Below are 19,850 nucleotides of genomic sequence, written 5' to 3'. Positions count from 1 at the left end.
TTATTGCATTTGAATCGTGACTGCTTTTGCCCTAATTTTCATTCATTCGGAGTTGCCGGGCGAGTTTAGTAAAGGCTTCTCATCCCTTTTAGGAAGCGGTCACTATCCCCATGCAACCGCAACCAAACGGTTTATACTTTCCCCAGGGGAATCAAGGTGAAGTTAATGGGGCCAACAACAGTAACTACTACCAGCAACCGCCGACGTTTGCACCGTGGCCCAACCAGTCAGCTGGTGCACGACCAGAAGATTTCTTCTATAATGGAGGGGACGCAAACCACATGAACCCAATACGGCAACAACAGCAACAGCAACAGCAACATTACCAGCATCAGTATCAGTACCCGCAGCAACAAATGCAAGCGCAACCTCCTAAAGTAGCTTCGGCAACGCCGTACTTTTCACGGCCGGCATCGTGCGCATCGCCCAAAGCCTTTCGCACAGGCTCAGATAGGAACAGCTTCCAAAGTAGCCCCTCCCATTTCGTGAGTGGAACCCAATCACCGAAACCTACTGCTGCTCATCCATTTATTCAGATGCCGGTAGCAACGACTGTGCCTCTAATGAATCCAGCGGCACCGGTGTTCCATGACTATTCCCCAAAAGGTCAACAGCTCCCCTTGCAGGGCACGTCGTGGCACCAACGAACCTCCTCAACGGGTCCACCACCAACACCACCCCCAACGTCGTATTCCCCAACCCAACCGGGATTCTTCGGGAATTTGTTGCAGACACTCGCATTGCGGAATATGATGACAGCCTTTAACAACGAAAGAGGAGTCGACACCTCACAAGGACAAGTTCCACTGCACCAGCAGCGTTTCGGATACCCCGAAGATGATCTTCCACTACTGGACGAACTGGGAATATTTCCTCACGAAATACGGGCCAACGCACTTGCCGTCCTTAACCCATTTAGAGAGATGGGGGAAAACGTTTCTGACAGCATGGATCTCGCAGGACCCATAGTATTCGCCGTTCTTCTTGCAATTTTGCTTTCACTTCGGGGCAGCATGCGGTTCAGTACCATTTACGGGCAGTTCGTTATTGGTGTTATATTCATGAGGGTCCTGCTCTCGCTCATGACAGAAAATGCGGTGTCGTTGCAGTTCGTCATCAGCGCGTTAGGCTATGGTTTGATTCCTAATGTTTTTCTCGCAGCTTCGCAGTCACTGATGTATTGGTTATTTGGGTATGTCGGTAAAACGATGTTGGTGCCTGCTTTGTTGGCCGTTCTTTGGTCCGCGTGGTGCGCAACGTCGATGTTGGTGAGAGGTTTCCACATGGAGAAGCAGAGATATCTCATCATGTACCCACTGTCCCTCTTCTACGCGGTCTTCGCCACACTAACAATATTTTAGAAGCGTGCTTAGTACGTGGGCGTTACTACTCCACAACTTACGTCCAGTGACCGTCACACCTTGCATCCCGTCCGTTTTGCCTCTCTTTTGGTTGAGGAAAAAGATCCAGTCTGCTGTTGCTGAACTGCATTGAGGAATGGATGGAAGTGTTTTCACGCATGGGAATGAAAAGGAGAGGGGGAGAGAAAGCAACTACCGCCCGTGGTGTGTGTCCTGTGCGTTTGTTTGTTTGTTTGCACATGGAGTGGTGGCGGGAGCGGAGTTGAAGTGGAAAAGTGGTGAACTCTTTCCAATGTCTGTACTCCTTTCAGTTGTATATCCCCCTCCTTTTGCATTTGCGCTTTCTTTGTCTTCCTTCGATTCTGAACCCCAAACCCCCCCCCCGGTGTACACACAAATCAACAAACAAAACAAGGATCATCACCTACCGCCACTGCATGACATTTTGAATTTCAGGTGGAACGCACTGTAATGAGCGGGTTAGTTGTCGGCACTGCCCCGGTATAATGGTAATGGACTGTAGCTCTGTAAGTAAGTAGTGCGCGCCTCGTCGCCACTAGCGGGTGGTTGTGTCGCTTTTTCCTCCCCCCCCCCCCTGATTCATTTGCAATGGCATCCTTTGCTATTATTATTATTTTTTTGCTACTGTCCCCCCCCTGGCCTGTTCTGTTCTCAATCTGAGTCACTTTCGTTTTTTTTTTTGCGGATCTTGTGCACACGTAGCGCTGCTGTAGCTTAGGCTTACTGCACAACTCATTCGGTAAAATTCGCCGCAACGCAGTTAAGCTGAGAGAAGCACGAATAAAGGGGAAGTGAACATACCCCGAGGAAGGTGGAAAAGAAATAGAATTTATTTTCACCCCGTACGGGCTTCAACACATACACACACTATCGAAGGCGGAAGCTACACGCATAGAAAAAACGAAAACACACACGTTTAGACGACATAAGTGAGTGCGCGCCAGTTTTTTTGTAACACACTCGCTTCTGTAACCACAGTATTGTTTCTCTTATAGAAGAGATTACCGTGGCATAGATATCACAACCATCACAATATCAAAACATACAGAGAAGAAGGTCATTTTCGCATTCATACATAGATACAAGAAGACGAAATATATTCCTCACTCTGGAGGGGGGAAAAAAGCAAAGCTGTGCATTCAGCTTCCCACATCACGCGGCCCTTTCTTCCCTTTTGTCTCACTTATTTCGCGTTTGAGAGGAATGATGGAAAATACCCCGCTATTGGGACGGGAACAAGAATATAACGATGTACTTCGGTTCATCGAGGAACGTCTGCTGATTCAGCACTGCAAGTCGCTATTTGTCTTTGGTGCTTGCGGGTCTGGTAAGACGTCAACGATAATTCGGGCCATGCGCCGGGTTACGCATAGAGTGATGACTTATGATAAAGCGGCTGGTCGCTCCAGCACCGGTAGCAATAGCAGCAACGGTGGTGGGGGCCTCAGCGATTCGCCTCCGCCAGCAGCGGGACGAAAGCAACAGAAGCAAATGGAGCGGCAGCGACCAACAAAGCGCCAACGGGGGTCCGAGACCGAAGGGAATGCTGCGGGTGCTGCGGCAGTGAGCGCTGATAACGTTAAAGACGGCCATTTCCGCAGCATTGGGAATGCAGCAACCCCAGGCGATCCAACTGTACTGTTCCCACACTTGTTTGGGAAGGGTCGGCGAGTGCAGTGTCACTACGTCAACTGTGCGGATATGACAGCGCAACAGCTTTGTGATTCCATTAGTGAAACATTTTGCAGTTCACAGGTTCGCTTGGATGCGCAGACTCGCACCCTCGTAAATGCGGTCGGGGGTATTCCGAAGCGAGTTTCGGCAATGAGGCGCCGCAGCCGCGAACTACTTAAGCACTACGACCAACAACCAATAGAAGAGGGACTCCCAACTGCGGGGTTGACAAAGACTACGGTGAAGACACCACTGCATGTTCTTGTACTCGATGAGGTGGAATACGTTCGCGCCGCCGCACGCGGAGCGCTTGCATCCCTAGCCGAACTATCGGCTGAGTACGCCTCACAACTCGCCCTCGTATTCATATCGAACCAGCGGGAGTTCGTGCACGTCCCCCACATGTTACTAAAGGAGTTGCCTTTTGAGGCTTACAGCGCCGAGATGTTAGAAAGTATTGGTAATCACATCGTCGCCGCTGCCCATTTCACACGGAAGGAGAAGGAACAGGTGCAGCTTAGTCCGGGACTCATTAGATACATCGCTCGTAAGGCCCTTGTTGAGTTTTCGGGTGATGTGCGGCAAGTGGCCGTCATGTGCCGACGATTGATTCACACGGCCGTAGAGGAACAGAAGAAAAGTGTCCCTCCTAAGGGGCGTGTGTCCACCGAGGGCGGTGAGACGCCGCGGGGCAGCCGTGAACTGGCGGGGGCAACTGCTCCTGGTGGAAACTCTCCCGGGGCCCCAGCGGCGCTCATCACATTGGCTCAGAGCCAAAAAATACTCCGTGGACCCGACTCTGTTGGCGACCGTGTCTTCGAATATGTGTCGGCAATGCCGGAGCAAATGCTCTACGTCCTTAGTTGTCTCGTTGTACTTATGCTGCGGCAACAACGAGACAGTCAAATCGCAAAGGTGAGCATCGGTAGCACCTCCGCTGTTGGGCGGCGACAAAACAAAACGGCCATTGGGTCTTCGTTCGGCTCATACTCCGCGGCAGAGCCGGGTCCAGTAGTTCCCGGCACCTTCACAACGCGGGTTGTGCACCGCCTGTATACAGCACTAATGGGCCAACAAAGATTCCCGTCAATGAATGCGGCAGGGATTTCGTCGGCCATCGATGGTTTTGCGGACATTGGCATCATCTCCCGCCCACAACGCCGTGGGAATGAAGAAGTTTTCTCCTTTAATGGAACCTGGACACTAGAGTCCATGCAAGCCGCTCTCACAGCGCGCGGGGAGGCACTACGACAGGAACGAGTAGATTGTGGACTGGATTCTGCAGAGAATCGTTTTGAAGAAGTGCTGCGGGAACTCAAGGGCATTTTATCCCTGTGATGAGAGAGGCTCACACTCGCCATATTGTGTCTCGCATTATGAGCACCGTTGCAATACCGGATTTTGTATCGCTTTTTACATACATGAGGGAGTAATTGTTTTTTCCTCTATTCTCCGTCCCTTTTTCGTTTGTTTGTTTCTTTTTTTTTTGGGGGGGGGGTTGAGGCGCGTTTTAACGAGCCTGACGACGGAAGAGTTGGTACTCCTCTCATTTCACCCCGTCATTTCTTACTGGGGCCTTTCGGTCGGAGGTTCCCTCACATAGAATCGTACAGTGATGACCTGACATTATTCACCCACTCGGGTGAATGAATGCAGCGCTCGATGTATTTCCCCTCTTACGGTTATATTTTCCCTTCATTCTGTTTGTTAACGTTCGGACGCGTGCATAAATAACTTCTCTTTTTGTTTTTTTTTAGACATGCAAACTACTATATTTGAGCACTGAGTGTGGTCGTGCACACGTTGGAAAGATGCGAATGAAACTGATAATTGAGCAGACTGAAAGAAACTGAAGCTTCAAATTGTGCAGGTGCGCTGTGAAGGAAACAACAGGTAGCGGGGAAAAAACAAGGAAACGCTTCAAACTCATGCAATCGCTCGTTTTCACCCCGCAACTGTCGTTACTTTCGTTGGTTTCTTCACAATTTTTTCTTTGTTTAATCGGCTCGGGCTCACAAAATATTATATGCACACGAACTCACCGAACGAGGACGTTGTTTTTTACCCGTGGCCCTAATGTTGTTGCCCTTGTGTGCAAAGGGCACTGAGCTGCCATTTCTTTCATTTTGTGCTTGATGTGTCCCCCAACTTACTACACGATTATTTTCTATTAATTTTCTCCTTCCATTTTCTTCACTTGTTCCCCCAACACACGCACACAAAACCCCCACCCATTCCATCATGTCCTTCTGTGTGCCGCCGTTGTGCATCACACAAATGGCAACTTATACCTTGCAACGTTACCCCTAAGGGGCAGAAATGCCGCGTGAGATCAAGAACCTCAAGGAGTTCCTTGCTATTTGCAGTCGCAAGGATGCCCGTTGTGTGAAGGTGAAGCAAAACCCGAAGGTGACCAAATTCAAGGTCCGTTGCAGTCGCCACCTTTACACCCTCGTGATGGCTGACAAAAAGAAGGCTGACAAGATCGAACGCTCCATCCATCCATCCGTAAAGAAGATCACCGTCACTTCCCGTTCGCACGCCAACAAGAACACACCGAGCAAATGAGGATCGAGGAAGCAAGTGAATGCTGAGAACACTGAGAATGCAAAAACAGAAGGAAGGAAACACATGCGGTAAGCACGTGTGCATCCATATGAATCGGTCAACTGTGCTAACGTCTCTTTCGGTTTTGGTCCCCCCGTCCCCTCCCTCCTATGCGGTATTTTCCTAATTTTTAATATAATTTAGCAACCATCGAAAAAGAGGAGCAATGAGGGGTGTCTCCTACTTGCACTACAAAAAAGCTCATACCTTTAGAATTCCAATTCTCTTATTCATCTCTTACTTTTTCATGCATGTATGAAGTTGATGTAGTAGTACCCAAGCTTTCCCCCCCCCCCATGAGCATTCTCACCCGGATATTCGACACAGACAAAAGCTATTGATAGTGTCGTTTGGATGCAGCCGCCTACAACCACTTGGTTATATATTTTCTAATCGCCGCAGCACTGAACTAATTCGGTTGAAATTGGGTATGAAGTTGAGGGGGGGGGGTGGAGAAGAAGGGCCCTCACCACTGAGATGACGCGCTCCATCATTACCATCGCCTGCTCTCATTTTTTTTATTCCCTTTTTTCGTCTGTCGTTATCCTCCTCTTCTTTTTATCACTCGTTGCGGTGTCGCCATACGTGTGTACATGTCACGTTACGTCACACACACATACATACACACACTTACCCCTTTTCCCCCTTTTTTCCTTCGTCACGGCGTCGCCAAGGAACTTGTCTCGAACCTTTTTGGTAAGGAAAGGAAATAAAAGGAAGACAAAAATAATAGGGGGGAAAAACAAAATACAGTAGAAACGAGGGGAAATAAGTAGGGAAAGGTGAAGGGGGGGAAAAAAAAAAGCAGAGAGAAGCAAACAAAGGGGAGGAAGCACAGAAGTTGTGAAAACTAAGCAAATAAATAAGGAAAGAAGCATTTACACAGGCAAATAGTGCGCTTGAACTTTGAGGAAGTAAAAAAAATAATAATAATAAAACGTAAGGGAAGCGGAGTAAGGGAGGAAATTAGTCATTATTCTCCGGTATCCTGGGGGTGACAACTAAGGGAAGGAGGAAAAAGTAGAATCGTATCGGGTAACCTTATACATCAACTGGTGTAAAGTTAAGCACCTGGAACGCATAGCTTACGTACATAACAGAGACGGAGCAGGTCGCCAAAGAAATAGCCGAAGTAGCGGAGGGTATAACGTGCACCCAAGCGCAAGTACACCGCTTCCAATACATTCGACGCCTATATGCGCAATAACGCAGCGGAAAAACTTCTTAGCACCGCACGAGCCGAGGGTCTTGCGCTCACCGAAGATGGTTTTGCTGAGTGCATGGACCGCAATGACCCACTGCAAGTGCATCGCGACGCCTTTAATATTCCAAAGCGGCGCGACGGTTCCGACCACGTTTACCTCTGTGGACAAACACTTGGTTTGCAGCACAAGGACGTGGAGTCGAGTGTTGCTGGTGCCCTGAAGCGGTGGCGTGAGCTCGGCGTGCTCGCTGAATTCCAACACCCTAACCCATGGGCTGAGGTCGATCGCCTTGGCCGGAAGGAGATCGCGGAAATTGTCGGGGCGCAGGAGAGTGAGGTAATCACAATGAATTCCTACACAGTGAACTTGCATTTGTTGCTAATAGCCTTCTACAAGCCGAAAGGAAATCGGCGGCTAGTGATGATGGGGAACTATGCCCTTCCCAACAATGTTTATGCGGTGATGTCGCAATTGGAGGCCCGGGGCCTTAACCCAGCGGAGGACCTCATCACTGTGTGTGCTCCTAAAGATGAGGATGGGAAAGATTCCCCAGCACACATACCAATGACCGAATACCTCTCCATCATCGACAAGCGGGGGAGTGAGATTGCGGTGATACTACTCAGCGCCCTCCACTTTATTACGGGGCAACTGGTTGACGTGCAGGCCATAACGAAGGCCGCGCACGCCAAAGGCATCATCGTGGGTGTGGATTGTGCGCACGCCGTGGGTAACGTGCCTCTCAAATTGCACGAGTGGGAGGTGGATTTTGCAAGTTGGTGCACTTATAGATACCTAAACAGCGGGCCAGGAAACCTTGCTGGTGCCTTTGTGCACACGAAGCATACGCAGGTTGGGAGTGAGCTCAAAACGCTCCGTGGCTGTAGGGGTCACGAACCGCGGGATCTCATTGATCCGTCCTATAAATTTGAGCCTGCGGAAGGCGCTGCAGGGTTTCAGCTCAGTAATGTGTCAGTGCTTGGCATGATGGCCCTGTTACCAAGTGTGCGCCTTATAGCAAAGGTTGGCATGGACTCACTACGCGAGAAATCACTTTTGCTGACATCCTATTTGGAGTTATTGCTCGGTGAGTTGGTTCCGCCTGGCTCCATCCGCCTTTTGACCTCCGTCGACCCAAGCCAGCGCGGAGCACAGTTGACTATTCGTATACTACCCAATAAATTGTCAGCGAGCCTTACGCCACGGGCCTCATATGGGGGTGAGAGTGAAAGTGACGCGGAGTGCATGGAGCGGTATCTGCGTGATGTCGGTATTATTGTTAGTACGTGCTCGACGGACCTTGTCTTCCTCGCTCCAGTGCCGTTGTACAACACTTTCAAGGATGTGCTGCTTGCCGCGCGTGCCATAGCCGAGTGTTTTTAAGTCCCTGGGAGTTTGTGGACGGGGACTTTTAGGTGGCAGGTGTGGGGAAAAAATAAATGGAAAGGGGGAGAATCCATTAGTGTGAAAGGGTTGGTAATGTTTCGCAACTGAGGTGCTCACACGCGGGGCTGACTAAGTTTGGATCATGGGGTATCAGAGTGAGATGAGGGGTCGATAAATCTGAAGAGAAACTGGGAACTTTGAAGAAAATTGTAGCGATCAGCTGTTGTTTCTTTTTTTTTTTTTATTTCTTTCATTTTTGTGAGGGTGTGCAACTGGTGGAAAGCATCAGGAGGTGTAGAGGGCTGTGGATGCTGATAAAGGAAAACAGGGTAGGGGCAGCGAAACATGCAAAAAAAAAAAGCAGCCCGAGTGAGGAGAGGTTGATAGACAAATATATTTACGCGTGAGCAAAAACTAAACGGGAGGGGGAACTTTCTACTACAATGTGAGTGTGTGTACGATTGGTTATGTTTCGGTTGTGTGTTTTTTTTTGTGCTTTCGCTTTGTAAACGGCACGTCTCACGCATAGGGAAATGTGTCGGTAGCTGTATGAGATGGGGAAGGGTGGGCATGTGCCCGGAAAGCTGAAGAAAAACAAAGAAACTATTTCTTCGCGTTGCCGTATTCGGTTTGTGTCGTCGTCTGTTCGCTGGTAGGTGTTTCCTTTTTTTTTTTCGCTGGTATTCGGCTTGGTTATGGTGTTTCATTAATGACGGTGAGGGCAAATGATTGGGGAAGGGGGTCCGTTTCAACAAACACACCTACCATATCCTTTATTCTTATCCGTTAGTAGTTATTAGTGTCACTCCTTTCTTCTTGCCATCTCTCTATTATAACTTTTGCGTTTGGTACTTGTGCTTGGTCGCATGCTATTTACTCTGTGTGTTTTGTTTCACTACCATTTATCCGCATCGCCCCACCAGTTGTTACGATTTCGACTCATAACACCCTTCACCGCACTCCTCTCCAACTCCCTCTTCCGTATGACCAAAATGCAGTGCATGGGAGCAGTAATGGTGGCAGCAGCGGAAAGTAAAAGGGAGTTGGGCGGCACCTCCATTATCGCTGGAGAGGAATAAACAAGTAAAAATGGTGGGGGATCTTTTGGCCACGTTGAGTGGTGAAGGAAATACTCGGAAAGGCATGTGGTTGAATTTGGGTTGCGTGGGCAACGACCCAAGTGGTTGGAAGGGCGGGGCAGGGAAATCAAAAGGAAAAGAAAGTTAAACAGGCAGGAATACATGAAAGTGGGAGAGTTCTAAGGGAAATGAAGAGAGTGATGTTTCAATGTGGGTTGCTGTGGCGGGGGGGGTGTGTGGGAGGGGGGAGGGGCTTGCGCTCCGTCTATTTATCACTGTCTTTGTTCTTTGCGTTGTTGCCACTACCTTCTTGATTGTTACTCTTGTATCAAACACCTGCCCGTGAGTGAGTGTGTCGGTTTGTCCCTATCGCATCCCTTCCCAACTGCGCAACTCCTTGTACTTGGTTGCTGCTGTCGTTTTTTTTTTTTTGTGTGTGTGTGTGCCCAGGGACAACACTAACGGTCCCGCTCATCCCCCCTTTGAAGGAAAAAAAGCCGAAACGTGGTATGTTTATTTAATTTTAACTTTTAAAGTATGTAGCTCCACGTATTTTAATGCATATATATGTTTTCGATTGTTTGTTTTTACCTTTTGTGATCTTCCTCTCTCTACAACAAGCAGCTGCATCTTTTCCCCTCCCCCACGCGCGCGCACACTACCCACGAAATTACCCCCTCCCCCCTGTGCGTTCCATCGCATTTCTATTCTCCTCCCGAGTTGTGACGGGGGGGGGGGCAAGCGAACGAACAACCAAAACGAACGTGTAGCCGTCTTCACTCTTTTTTCCTCTTCTCCTCTTCAACGGAGGTGCAACCTCCTATCGGTGCGGTCCGCCTCTGCCTTACTATCCCTTAGCCCATCATTTACCCGCGGTCTTTTCTTTTTTTCCCTGCCCATTATTGCCCCCCACTCCTTTTTTCTTTTCCCCAACAACCATTGTGAAGGCAAATAAAGGGAGGAAGGAAACGCCGTGTTTCTGCAGCAGCACGACTTTGTTGTTGTTGTTGTTGTTGTTGTTGTTGTTGTTGTTGCTTCTGACTGTTCTTTAGAGTAGAGCCCGGAGCCACACTTGCGCGCGGGAAAGGAGATAACTGAACGGCAACTGTGAGAAGAGTTCATTGTTTCTCGTTAGGTTTTACACAGCAGGGGTAGGGTGAGACATTATCTAGACGAGTGCGACCATCATGGTGGTTGTGGACAATGCTCTAGATGACGTGCAGATGTTGAATCGGATCGTGACAACCATCCAGCCGAGTCTCAGCCGCGTTGGTTGTTCAATCGACAAAAGTGATGCGTTTCTCCGTCGCGCCGGCATCTCTCAGAATGTGCAGTCCGTCGGCAAAAAGGAGCGGGAGCGGCTGCTACAGCTCCAAAGGGAGTCCCAAAAAGCTTGGGACGTAGCGGCAGAATTCCGTCTTGTATTACCAGAGCTCCGTACCATGGCGCCTTCGTGCACAAAGGCGGCAGCTGACGTAAATAACGACCTGGGCGGCACCATCATCGAGGGCGCCGGGTACAACACCATCGTTGATATGGTACCCACAGCGGAGACGATCAAACACATAGCAGACAACGACGAACTAATTAGTAGTTTTCGTCCCTACCGCATCGATGCGTTACGGACGGCTCGTATGGCGCAAAAGACGACTGAGAACGCCCCACATCCCGATGACGCGCGGCAACTGGAGACTACGCTCTTCATGCTTCCAGCGAATAGGCTCATCGATGCGGACGCGGTTTCTGACGCCGTGGGCCGTGAGCACTGGACCACGGCCTCTGAATTTAATGCTGCGATTCTCCCTGAGGCGCAGCTCTCCGCAACAGCAAACGGAATGGGGGCAACCACGCTTTCAGGTCGCGCGAAGTCGCCGAGGGAGACAGGTAGGTCGGTATCACCAAGTTTCAAGCGTGCGAAACGCTTCCACGACGGGTCCTCATTGCCTGGGGTGTGGCATCCGGAACTGGGACACTACCACCTGCGCTTCAGCCAGGTGGAACCACGGGTAACTGGCGGGTATATTGCCCCTCCACGTACCCGAACTGTTAAAGAAGAGGAACAACCAGAGGAACTCAGTTTGTCGCGCCCTAAAACTGTGTTCGATTGTCAGACACCTTCTATCCACGGCGCGGAGAGCGTGCGGGACTTCGCAGTGAGTGTTACTTATCGCGTCCCGGAACCCGCGTTCGTTGTGCGCGAGCGGTTGGCTCCGGCAAACACAGGGAGCTATTTCTTCACATCTAAAACGCCGCGATCTGTTGCCAGTGCACGGAGTGCCGCAGCAGACTTGGACTACTTCCCGTACGCCGATGTTCGTTCCACTGTTAAGCGTGTCCGCTGCCCCGCAAAGTTCGCTTTTACTGTGACTGAGCGAAAACGTGAGGCGGTCGCGGCAGCGGCGGCGGTGGGTATGTACGACGTCGGAGGTGACATCGCGCACAATCCCCACCGTATTGTCGCCATGGACCGTGAGAGTACACGGGAGAAACACTGGTTGAATAAGGTTCCCCCGTACAGAGCAGTGCCGGATGTCGCCGATGTGGATAATGCATTGAACGCCGTGAGGCGGCGCACTCGCAACGTACTAATGGCACCGCGGCTGTCGACTGAAGAGCAATTGGAGAAGCAGCAGCGGATGAAGAATGTGGACCGCTCCGTGTCGATCGAGCGCGACACCTCATTCCCTCGCGGCATGTTCGATCGTTGTGACGCCCCGCGGGTACGGCAGTTTTCCAGGATGAAAGGTCGGAGCTCCTTTGCACTAACTTCAGTTGCGCCAGAGGCCCCGGAGAATGTTAATTTGGCTCCTGTGACAAAACGTTCGGTAGCGGTGTATATAAACCCGAAGGCCCCTGGTCACACGCCATTGCACCAACCGAACCCAGCGGAGATTGGCGAGGTACCGAATTACAAATGGGTGAAACCAACAACAGAGCGTGCAGCAAAAATAAATGGGAGCTCGCGGCCGCCTGCGACCTGGCAAGTGATGCATGACCTTTGCTATGATACCAGCAATCGCCGACTAGTAGAACCTCGTGTGGTGGGGAACCCGATGATTGAAATACACGTTTCGCGCGAAAAACGTGCGCGATTATTCAACACCGGTGGATGCGGTGCCCAGGCAGTCTACAATGTTGACATCCCCTACAAATGCAAGTCGGTTCCGCTTTTTGAGAGGCAAATAACCAAAGAGACACAGTTCTGTGGTCATCGATTGCAGTCCGAGAGGTGGGAACGCAAGAACCCCCGGGCGCCCGGTCCTGGACATTATAACGTGTCATACAACATGACGAGTCGGTAGAGGCCACCGTGCGCAGGTTAATTTCTTTTTTTTTGTGGGGGGGGGCGGCGTTAACGCTACCAGGCATCTCTTCCACCAGAGTAGAAAAGGGGGAAAATGGGAGAAGAAAAGTAAAATGAAGAAAAGTATCTCAACGAAAACATGTAGATAAAACATTTCCCTGTCCTTTTCTTGTATACGTCTTCTTTTTCCTCTCTTATGTACGAGAAAGTATTTCAAAAAAACAAAATCACCACAGATGTGCGCACAAACGCGCTATGTACTTGTCCATTCTGTCACTGGCAGGTATGAACCCTACATATCCCGTCTTCACGTGTGCACGTATCCATATATATATATATATATATATATATATATATGTGTGTGTGTGTGTGTGCGTTTTGGTAACGGCCGGCGGCCGCCTGTCACCGTAAAATCTGCGACAAGAACCTCACAACAATGGTGGTAGAACCTTCGCCATGTCAAGTCTGGAAAAACAAAAAAAAATCGGCTCTCTTTCTCTTGTTCCTTTTCTTTCTTCGTGATCTATTAACTACACACTTTGTTGTGAAAGGAAATGATGAGCAACCATGCAAAGCTGTCGAAACAGAAACCGCCTGAAAGTCCGGGCATACGCAGCTGCGTGCAAAGGTATGTGTTTAAAAACATGCTAGACGCCGTTCCCGGGAAATATAAAGTTATCATTTGCGACACCCCCTCAGCGGTGGTTCTCAATAGTTTTGCGAGAATGAATGACCTCATGGAACATGGAGTCGCGTTAGTGGAGGACCTTAAAAAGAAACGGCAACCCTTAATCTGCCTACCCGCCATGTACTTCTTTGATCCCAACGACGAGTCGGTGGAGCGCATCATTGATGACTGGGAAGAAAAGGACCCGTACAAGGAGGTTCACCTTTTTGCCCTGGGGACGACCCCTGACAGTTACATGCAACGACTTGCGCGCGCAAGAGTTGCGCAGAGAGTGACCGGTTTTAAAGATATGATGCTGAATTTCTTGGTCCCCGAGCGATTAGTCTTCCACTTCAATATGCAGAATGATTTATCAAGACTGATGTTACCCATGCAGTCACCACAGTGTGAGAGTTTTCTCTCTGAAGCCGCAGCGCGGCTAACACAAGTACTTCATGCAATGGGAGGTGGTATTCCTGTTGTCCGCGCCCAGGGGAGAAGCCAGAGCTGCGAGGTATTCTCTCGATTACTGCTAGACGAACTGGCCAAATTGGCCATCAGTGTACCAAACTTTGAAAATGGGGTTGACGACGACGGGGTGGGCAGCAGTAAACCCGTGTTGATTATTCTCGATAGGTCGTTCGACACCGTTACCCCGCTGATGCACCACAGAACATACCAATGTTTACTGGAAGATTTGATGCCCCTCGAAAACGATATGTACGTGCAAAAGTTTGAAACACGCTCGGGGGAGCGCTCCACGCGTGAACTCTCCGTCGATGAAGAGGACCCCTACTGGTGTCAGTACCGACATCGGTTTTTCGCCGAGTGCATGGAAGAGTTCCCTGCAGAACTCAAGAAACTCCACAATGAGAATCCCCATCTGGTTAACACGAGGGAAGCATCACCAAGTATCACGGAACTTAGCAATGTCACGCGGGTGCTCTCTACGTTTCAGAAGGATCAAGGAAGATTGTCTGTACACATTGATATCTGCACAAAAATTTTTAATCTTTATCGGGAACAATGCCTCGATGTTGTCTGCGAAGCTGAGCAGGATATAGCTGCTGGTCGTAAGTCGTTCAAAACGAACTTTGAAACGGTGCGGCACATCATAAAGGATCCGGCGGTGCCGAGGGATGTGCGACTGCGGCTGCTTTTGTTGCTGTCCGCTGCAACTGACACCTCTGAATACTCAGAGGCAAAGAAACAAACGCTTATCAAACAGTCAGAACTAACGGAGGTAGCTGGCGCCTTCTCTAAACTAGAACAACTGACGAGCAGAGTAGGAAAACTTAATCCCGAGGGGCGGAATGCAAAATCTTCGGCGGAAAAAGACCCTTTCATCACGCAGACATATCAGATTATGGAAGCCTTGGCAGGGAACAAACTTGACACGGCGGACTATAAGTACGTCACACGGTCAGATGAGTCCAGCGGGGATGTCACTTCCAATACCGCGCCTTCCGGCGGTGCGAACACAAAAAAGTCATTGCGTGTAGCTCTGGGGTCGAGTGCGTTATGGAGTGACAAAGGATCCGCCATAAGCGATACGCTTAGCAGCGCCAGTGAAAAACCTCTCGCCGCTATTGCCGCGCTCCCCCCGCTACCGAAGGCAGTGCACGATTTGGCGGGCACTGGGAACGTTGGTGGGCGGTCGAGCAAACAGCGCTTCGTATTTTTTGTGTTGGGTGGAATTACCTTCAGTGAAATTCGAGCGGCGCATGAGGCAACAAAGAAACTTGGGTGCGAGTTTATCATTGGAGGGACGTCCTTGCTTCGGCCGAATGAGTTTGTTAAGGTACTGAGTGAATAATCGGAAGATTCTCGGTCTAATGCTCCTTTTTTTTTTTGTGTGTGTGTGTGTGTACGTGTGCAGCGATTGCTACTAAGGGAGGAAAAGCCATACAGTCTACAAACCGCGGTGGGAAGGCGATTTCCGTCCTCAAGCGCCACCGAGATTCAGCTTCATGAAAATCATATTTCCCACGTCTTTTACCTCTTCCTAGACAGATATGTGGGTAGTGCGCACCCACATGAGTGAACAATTACAAGTGTTTTGCTTATAGTTATAAACACGCACCAATTTTTTTTTTTTTTAAATTGCGAAGTGGGCGTCCTGTGTCGCATGTTCTCTGGTTCCCTCAGTCATGAACCGGATCGGACACTATCGTCATTCCCGTCTGACTGCATCTCTCCTTACCCCTTCGTAAACTGTTGGTACATTTCTCCCTAACACCACCTCCACTACCGTTTGTTGATGTTTACAAAAAGGCACCAACCACGGAGAGGGGAAATCCCCCACCACGGCACAGCAGTGCGATTAGGTAGCTCAATGGCGGCAGTGCATTGCAATCAACAGTTGGTAGAGGTTGATGCAAAAAAAAAAAAAAAAAGAGAGTAAATACTTTTTCAAGTTAGGCGCTTAACCTGTGCGGCCGTCGGTGCCCCATCACAGTGAAAACCACTTCATTATACAAAACCTCGAGCAAGTAAGACCGCTTCGCACACGTGCACCCCCGAAGCCACTGGACAACCTTCGATTACCTTGAAAACGCGTTCATTTAGGCAGGGAACCTTTGACGCCGTTCAAGAGTGCGATACTGCTGTGGAGTAGGGTCGAGAATGGTTGCCAAAAGAAGGCGAGAGGTCATTGGACAGCTCCTTTCCTTTGATTCCGTTCCGTTGTCCGCGATGATGGTTTTGTGCCCGTTCAGCGACCTGGAGAGCTTCAGTTGGAACGCTGCCAGTTTTACGTGCGAGCGTAGCTGCTGCTCTCCCGCGCTCATGCGCCCTATTTTATTCCCTAGCGTTTGTACTGCTGACTTTCTGTGCGGACCGCCGGAGGGTCTTTGGGACCCTGGTTTTTTAATGGTCGCGGACTTCCCTCCCCAACCGCGCACTCATCACAGGCGCCTCGCCAGACCAACCATTTTGAGACGTGAACTTAAACACGCCAATAGAGTGTGATGTTCAAATGGCACGGTTAATATCCTCGTTCCCTCTTCTGTAAACGTTCTTATGGCTGCTGCATTCCGTCCCCCTCCCCACATTGCTTTGCCGTACGGAGCCCCTCCCATTAGCATTACGTTTGGGCGCAATGTGATGGTTTCGCCGCCCATATTTCCAGCAACTCTTCCGCCACCAGGGAAGCACCGTTGCATCTTTACGGCGCTAACCTTCTTATTCCCTCCGCTTCCTTCTGCTCACCTTTCCTGATATGGTTACTCCCTCATGTTTGTCCGTGTACTTCACGTTTAACATATCAGTGAAGAATACCATATGATCGTGCCTTTTTACCGCGTGGTTGTCCGCCGCATGTCGTCATTATCATATCAAACTGCACTCTGGCAACGTCACCAAAAGCCGAATTCTTTCCTCTAAGTTCAGGAATAGCCACGTTGCGCCTAGTTCTTTCGATATTTGTAGGGCCGTTTTCTCTCAATTTCTTCTTGAATGCTGTGGCATCCGCATTTGTTCCCCTGCTTATTAGGAACGGTAGTCCTTCGGAATCGCACAAGGTGTTTGGGGGCACCTGCACGGAACAAGTCGGATATAATTTTCTCCATGCTGGTGGGTTGCAGCTTCCTCGGGTCGAGTTGAGTGCCGCCAAGACTGCTGTGCGCGTTTCGCCCTTATCCAGCTTCGAATGCAGCGTGTTCTTTTGTTACGCTTCTGCTTTATGTCTCCCACCAAAATATCAACTTTACACGTTAGGCGTGCCTTTCTGCAGTTGTTTTTGACTGTAATCTCATCTGATATTGCACTCTCTTTCCAAACAACGTGGTGGGAGAAAATAAGCTGCATAGAAATCACCGCACTCTTTTTACCGACTGAAAATCGCCCTTCCATACACGGCCCGGGATTCCACCCTCCACGCGACTCTGTCTTTCATTGTGTCCAGTAGCGTATTTAGCACCTTTTCCATTGGCACTGCTTCCGCACAATGACTGCATCCCAATATTCCAGTATCCCTTTAATTCTGTATTTTTCCATCTTGCCGAAGATTACCATTTCTGCGCCGGACGAACTGCCTAAACACGCCAGTTCATCTGTTGAAACTTTTGAGTCCTTCTTATTGAATATCCCTATTTTTTTCGGCGTATGAGCCCTCCTCCATTCGTCTGTTGCGTTTGCTTTTTACACATTTCTCAGAAGCTTCCTTTTTCATATCGTCAGGGTCATCAGCGCACACAGGCTTTATCTGCGTGTGAAATATCGGTCGGCAGCTGTGGCGGAGCGTCGATGTCTCTAGTGGGTGCTCCCGTGGCTCAATGTGGAGGTGAGGGTAGGACCGTATGATGCGGGAATGTAGGACTCTGACTGGGTGTTTGCTGTGGTATACTTCTTCAGCACTGCGCCGCAAACATCCGCCTCGTGACTCACACATCAGCATGAATTTCATGCTGCGCACAAGAGTGGTCGTCTTGAGTGGCAGGAGGTTTGCTTCCAGCAGAGAGTCCTCTTTGCGCGTCCCATGCGGTATTCCGGCTATGATTCAACTGGCTTTGTGTTGCGCTGATGCAAGGAGGTCGCGACTTCGTTCCGAAGCGTCCCACTACCATACCTCAATGCCAAACATGGTGTGTGCCTGTACGAGTGCTAGATAAAAAGCTCTCAGTACTTGTCGTCTTGGCCCCCATGTAGAAGCTGAGATGGCTGCTATCTGCAGTAGTCGGAAGTCCATCTTGCGTCTCGTTTCGGCCGCATGTGTTGCCATCCCCTGCAGACGCTGGAATGTTACTCCTAGAAGCTTCGGTGTCCTGTCAGCTCCTATTCTTTCGCCGTCCAGTTGTAATGTAAGGGGGTGGCGCTCTATACACCCGAAGAGTGTGCACTTTGTTTTCGCTACGTTGACAGACATGAAGTACTCTTTTGACCACTGTAACACCACGTTTAGACCGCATTGTAGTGTGTGGTTGATGACATCCCTCTCTGTGTGCCTCGCAAGTAGCGTTAGGTCGTCTGCAAAGAATCCGTGCTGCAGTAACGGCACTTCTGCAAGGCGCTGGCTCACCGAGTTCATGACAATAATGAACATGATTGGGCCAAGGACAGTTCCTTGTGGCACTCCTCGCTCAAATGTTCTGCTTCTGGAAAGCTTTTCCCTGAATCTCACTCTGCCAGTTCGGTTACTCAGAAATGATACGCACCACTTCACAATGTGGGGTGATACCTTCATTCTGTGCATTTCCCTCGCAATTTTGTCGTGGTCTACTGTATCGAATGCCTTTTTCGTAGTCAACGAATACAGCACCCGTACGATATTGGTGCGTGGGGCGGCAGAGGGCAGCGCGGACGTGCAGGAGTTGTTCGAGCGTTGAGCATCCGGGGCGAAAGCCTGATTGCTGCGGCGTCAGCTGGGACTCAACAGTGTCTCTAAGTCTCGCGGCAATTATGCGCTCCATGACTTTGCAGAGACAGCTCGTGAGCGTCACTGGCCTGTAAGAATCGAGGTCCTCCGCCTTTTTTCCGGCCTTCAGGATGGGGATGATAACACCAGTCTTCCATGCAGGCGGCACGACTCCCGTTCGTAGGCTCTCATTGAATAGCCTCAGAACAACATTCAGCGCTGTGTTACAGAGATGTTGCAGTGCCTCGTTGTATAAGCAATCAGGTCCGGCTGCGGATCCACTCGGAAGAAATTTGATCGATCTCCGTAGTTCAGCCATCGTGATGGGACTGAACTCACTCGCTGTCTTCTTTATGGGTGCCGGTGGGTGTGAGTCGGGGTGCCTTCTTGCGCGGGACGAGTACAGTTTACTGAACCTCTCAGCTTGACGGTAGTCCGTGATGGCCGCGTTATCTACAAGTACAGCCGGTGTGGTTAGTGGTTGTGGCGCATATACCTTCTTGACAATGTGCCAACTGCAGCGGTCTGACACCGCAAGTCTGGAGCATAGCGTGCTCCATCTCTTCTTTGTGGTACGGTCCAGGATCTGCTTACGCGTGACTACAAACTTTTCCCTTCGGTGGGAGGGTCCGCATCCAGCGATCTCTTCATCGAGTTTCGCGAGCTCAGGTGCCCAATGTGGTGGCGTTGCTCTGCAGCCACGGGGGACGGAGACCTTCGTCGCAATGCGGATGGCGGAGCTCAATTTCTGTTCCAGGGTGTTGACGTTCTTCTCTCTACCAATTTTCCTGCAGAGCTCGTCAACCTTGAGACGGAAATTCCTCCAGTTAGCTTTTAGCCATGCGTACATGGGCTTTCGAAGCCGCGGGTAGTTCAGTGCATCTGTGCCGTCTCCAACGATAACGTCGAAAAATATGTGATGGTGATCGTTATCGGGAGAATACAGCGATGTCCACGTGTACACTGTGCAATTCCTTGACAGTGTCACATCAGGGGTGGACTCCCCGTGGTGGCGCGCGTACCTGGTGCACTCACCAGTGTTGCAGACCAGAAACTGGTTGTCAATGCACCACTGTGTGAGGGTTTCACCCTTGGTATTTGGTGGGCTCGCGCGATCCCATGCCAACGCGTGTGCGTTAGCGTCTGCACCGATGAGCTGGGCACCGTCAGTCGTCAGAAGCGTATCTAGGTCA

General features: G+C 50.1%; 11 protein-coding genes across 11 annotated transcripts; 7 read left to right on the top strand and 4 right to left on the bottom strand.

The window, feature by feature from the left end:
• Positions 1-110: 110 nt before the first annotated feature.
• On the top strand, positions 111-1,361 carry TbgDal_IX750 (membrane protein YIP1, putative; the record flags this gene model as incomplete). The annotated part of the gene is made up of 1 exon (XM_011777973.1): positions 111-1,361. One exon carries the CDS (start codon positions 111-113, stop codon positions 1,359-1,361), a length of 1,251 nt encoding a protein of 416 aa, XP_011776275.1.
• Positions 1,362-1,497: 136 nt separating this feature from the next.
• Positions 1,498-1,833, top strand: TbgDal_IX740 (conserved hypothetical protein, unlikely; the record flags this gene model as incomplete). The annotated part of the gene is made up of 1 exon (XM_011777972.1): positions 1,498-1,833. One exon carries the CDS (start codon positions 1,498-1,500, stop codon positions 1,831-1,833), a length of 336 nt encoding a protein of 111 aa, XP_011776274.1.
• A 752-nt stretch (positions 1,834-2,585) lies between these two features.
• On the top strand, positions 2,586-4,394 carry TbgDal_IX730 (hypothetical protein, conserved; the record flags this gene model as incomplete). Its single annotated transcript, XM_011777971.1, has 1 exon — positions 2,586-4,394. One exon carries the CDS (start codon positions 2,586-2,588, stop codon positions 4,392-4,394), a length of 1,809 nt encoding a protein of 602 aa, XP_011776273.1.
• Positions 4,395-5,249: 855 nt separating this feature from the next.
• Positions 5,250-5,708, bottom strand: TbgDal_IX720 (hypothetical protein, unlikely; the record flags this gene model as incomplete). Its single annotated transcript, XM_011777970.1, has 1 exon — positions 5,250-5,708. The coding sequence occupies one exon, from the start codon at positions 5,706-5,708 to the stop codon at positions 5,250-5,252; it is 459 nt and encodes a 152-aa protein (XP_011776272.1).
• A 1,151-nt stretch (positions 5,709-6,859) lies between these two features.
• TbgDal_IX710 (kynureninase, putative) lies at positions 6,860-8,251 on the top strand (the record flags this gene model as incomplete). Its single annotated transcript, XM_011777969.1, has 1 exon — positions 6,860-8,251. One exon carries the CDS (start codon positions 6,860-6,862, stop codon positions 8,249-8,251), a length of 1,392 nt encoding a protein of 463 aa, XP_011776271.1.
• Positions 8,252-8,394: 143 nt separating this feature from the next.
• TbgDal_IX700 (T. brucei spp.-specific protein) lies at positions 8,395-8,961 on the bottom strand (the record flags this gene model as incomplete). Its single annotated transcript, XM_011777968.1, has 1 exon — positions 8,395-8,961. One exon carries the CDS (start codon positions 8,959-8,961, stop codon positions 8,395-8,397), a length of 567 nt encoding a protein of 188 aa, XP_011776270.1.
• A 188-nt stretch (positions 8,962-9,149) lies between these two features.
• TbgDal_IX690 (conserved hypothetical protein, unlikely) lies at positions 9,150-9,497 on the bottom strand (the record flags this gene model as incomplete). The annotated part of the gene is made up of 1 exon (XM_011777967.1): positions 9,150-9,497. The coding sequence occupies one exon, from the start codon at positions 9,495-9,497 to the stop codon at positions 9,150-9,152; it is 348 nt and encodes a 115-aa protein (XP_011776269.1).
• Positions 9,498-10,134: 637 nt separating this feature from the next.
• TbgDal_IX680 (hypothetical protein, unlikely) lies at positions 10,135-10,455 on the bottom strand (the record flags this gene model as incomplete). Its single annotated transcript, XM_011777966.1, has 1 exon — positions 10,135-10,455. The coding sequence occupies one exon, from the start codon at positions 10,453-10,455 to the stop codon at positions 10,135-10,137; it is 321 nt and encodes a 106-aa protein (XP_011776268.1).
• A 65-nt stretch (positions 10,456-10,520) lies between these two features.
• TbgDal_IX670 (hypothetical protein, conserved) lies at positions 10,521-12,635 on the top strand (the record flags this gene model as incomplete). Its single annotated transcript, XM_011777965.1, has 1 exon — positions 10,521-12,635. One exon carries the CDS (start codon positions 10,521-10,523, stop codon positions 12,633-12,635), a length of 2,115 nt encoding a protein of 704 aa, XP_011776267.1.
• Positions 12,636-13,191: 556 nt separating this feature from the next.
• On the top strand, positions 13,192-15,120 carry TbgDal_IX660 (syntaxin binding protein 1, putative; the record flags this gene model as incomplete). The annotated part of the gene is made up of 1 exon (XM_011777964.1): positions 13,192-15,120. One exon carries the CDS (start codon positions 13,192-13,194, stop codon positions 15,118-15,120), a length of 1,929 nt encoding a protein of 642 aa, XP_011776266.1.
• Positions 15,121-15,929: 809 nt separating this feature from the next.
• TbgDal_IX650 (hypothetical protein, unlikely) lies at positions 15,930-16,274 on the top strand (the record flags this gene model as incomplete). Its single annotated transcript, XM_011777963.1, has 1 exon — positions 15,930-16,274. The coding sequence occupies one exon, from the start codon at positions 15,930-15,932 to the stop codon at positions 16,272-16,274; it is 345 nt and encodes a 114-aa protein (XP_011776265.1).
• Positions 16,275-19,850: the final 3,576 nt, after the last annotated feature.

Source organism: Trypanosoma brucei, chromosome 9, assembly GCF_000210295.1.
Source record: "Trypanosoma brucei gambiense DAL972 chromosome 9, complete sequence".
Lineage (NCBI taxonomy): Eukaryota > Euglenozoa > Kinetoplastea > Trypanosomatida > Trypanosomatidae > Trypanosoma > Trypanosoma brucei.
This window is presented reverse-complemented; position numbering and strand designations above follow the sequence as displayed.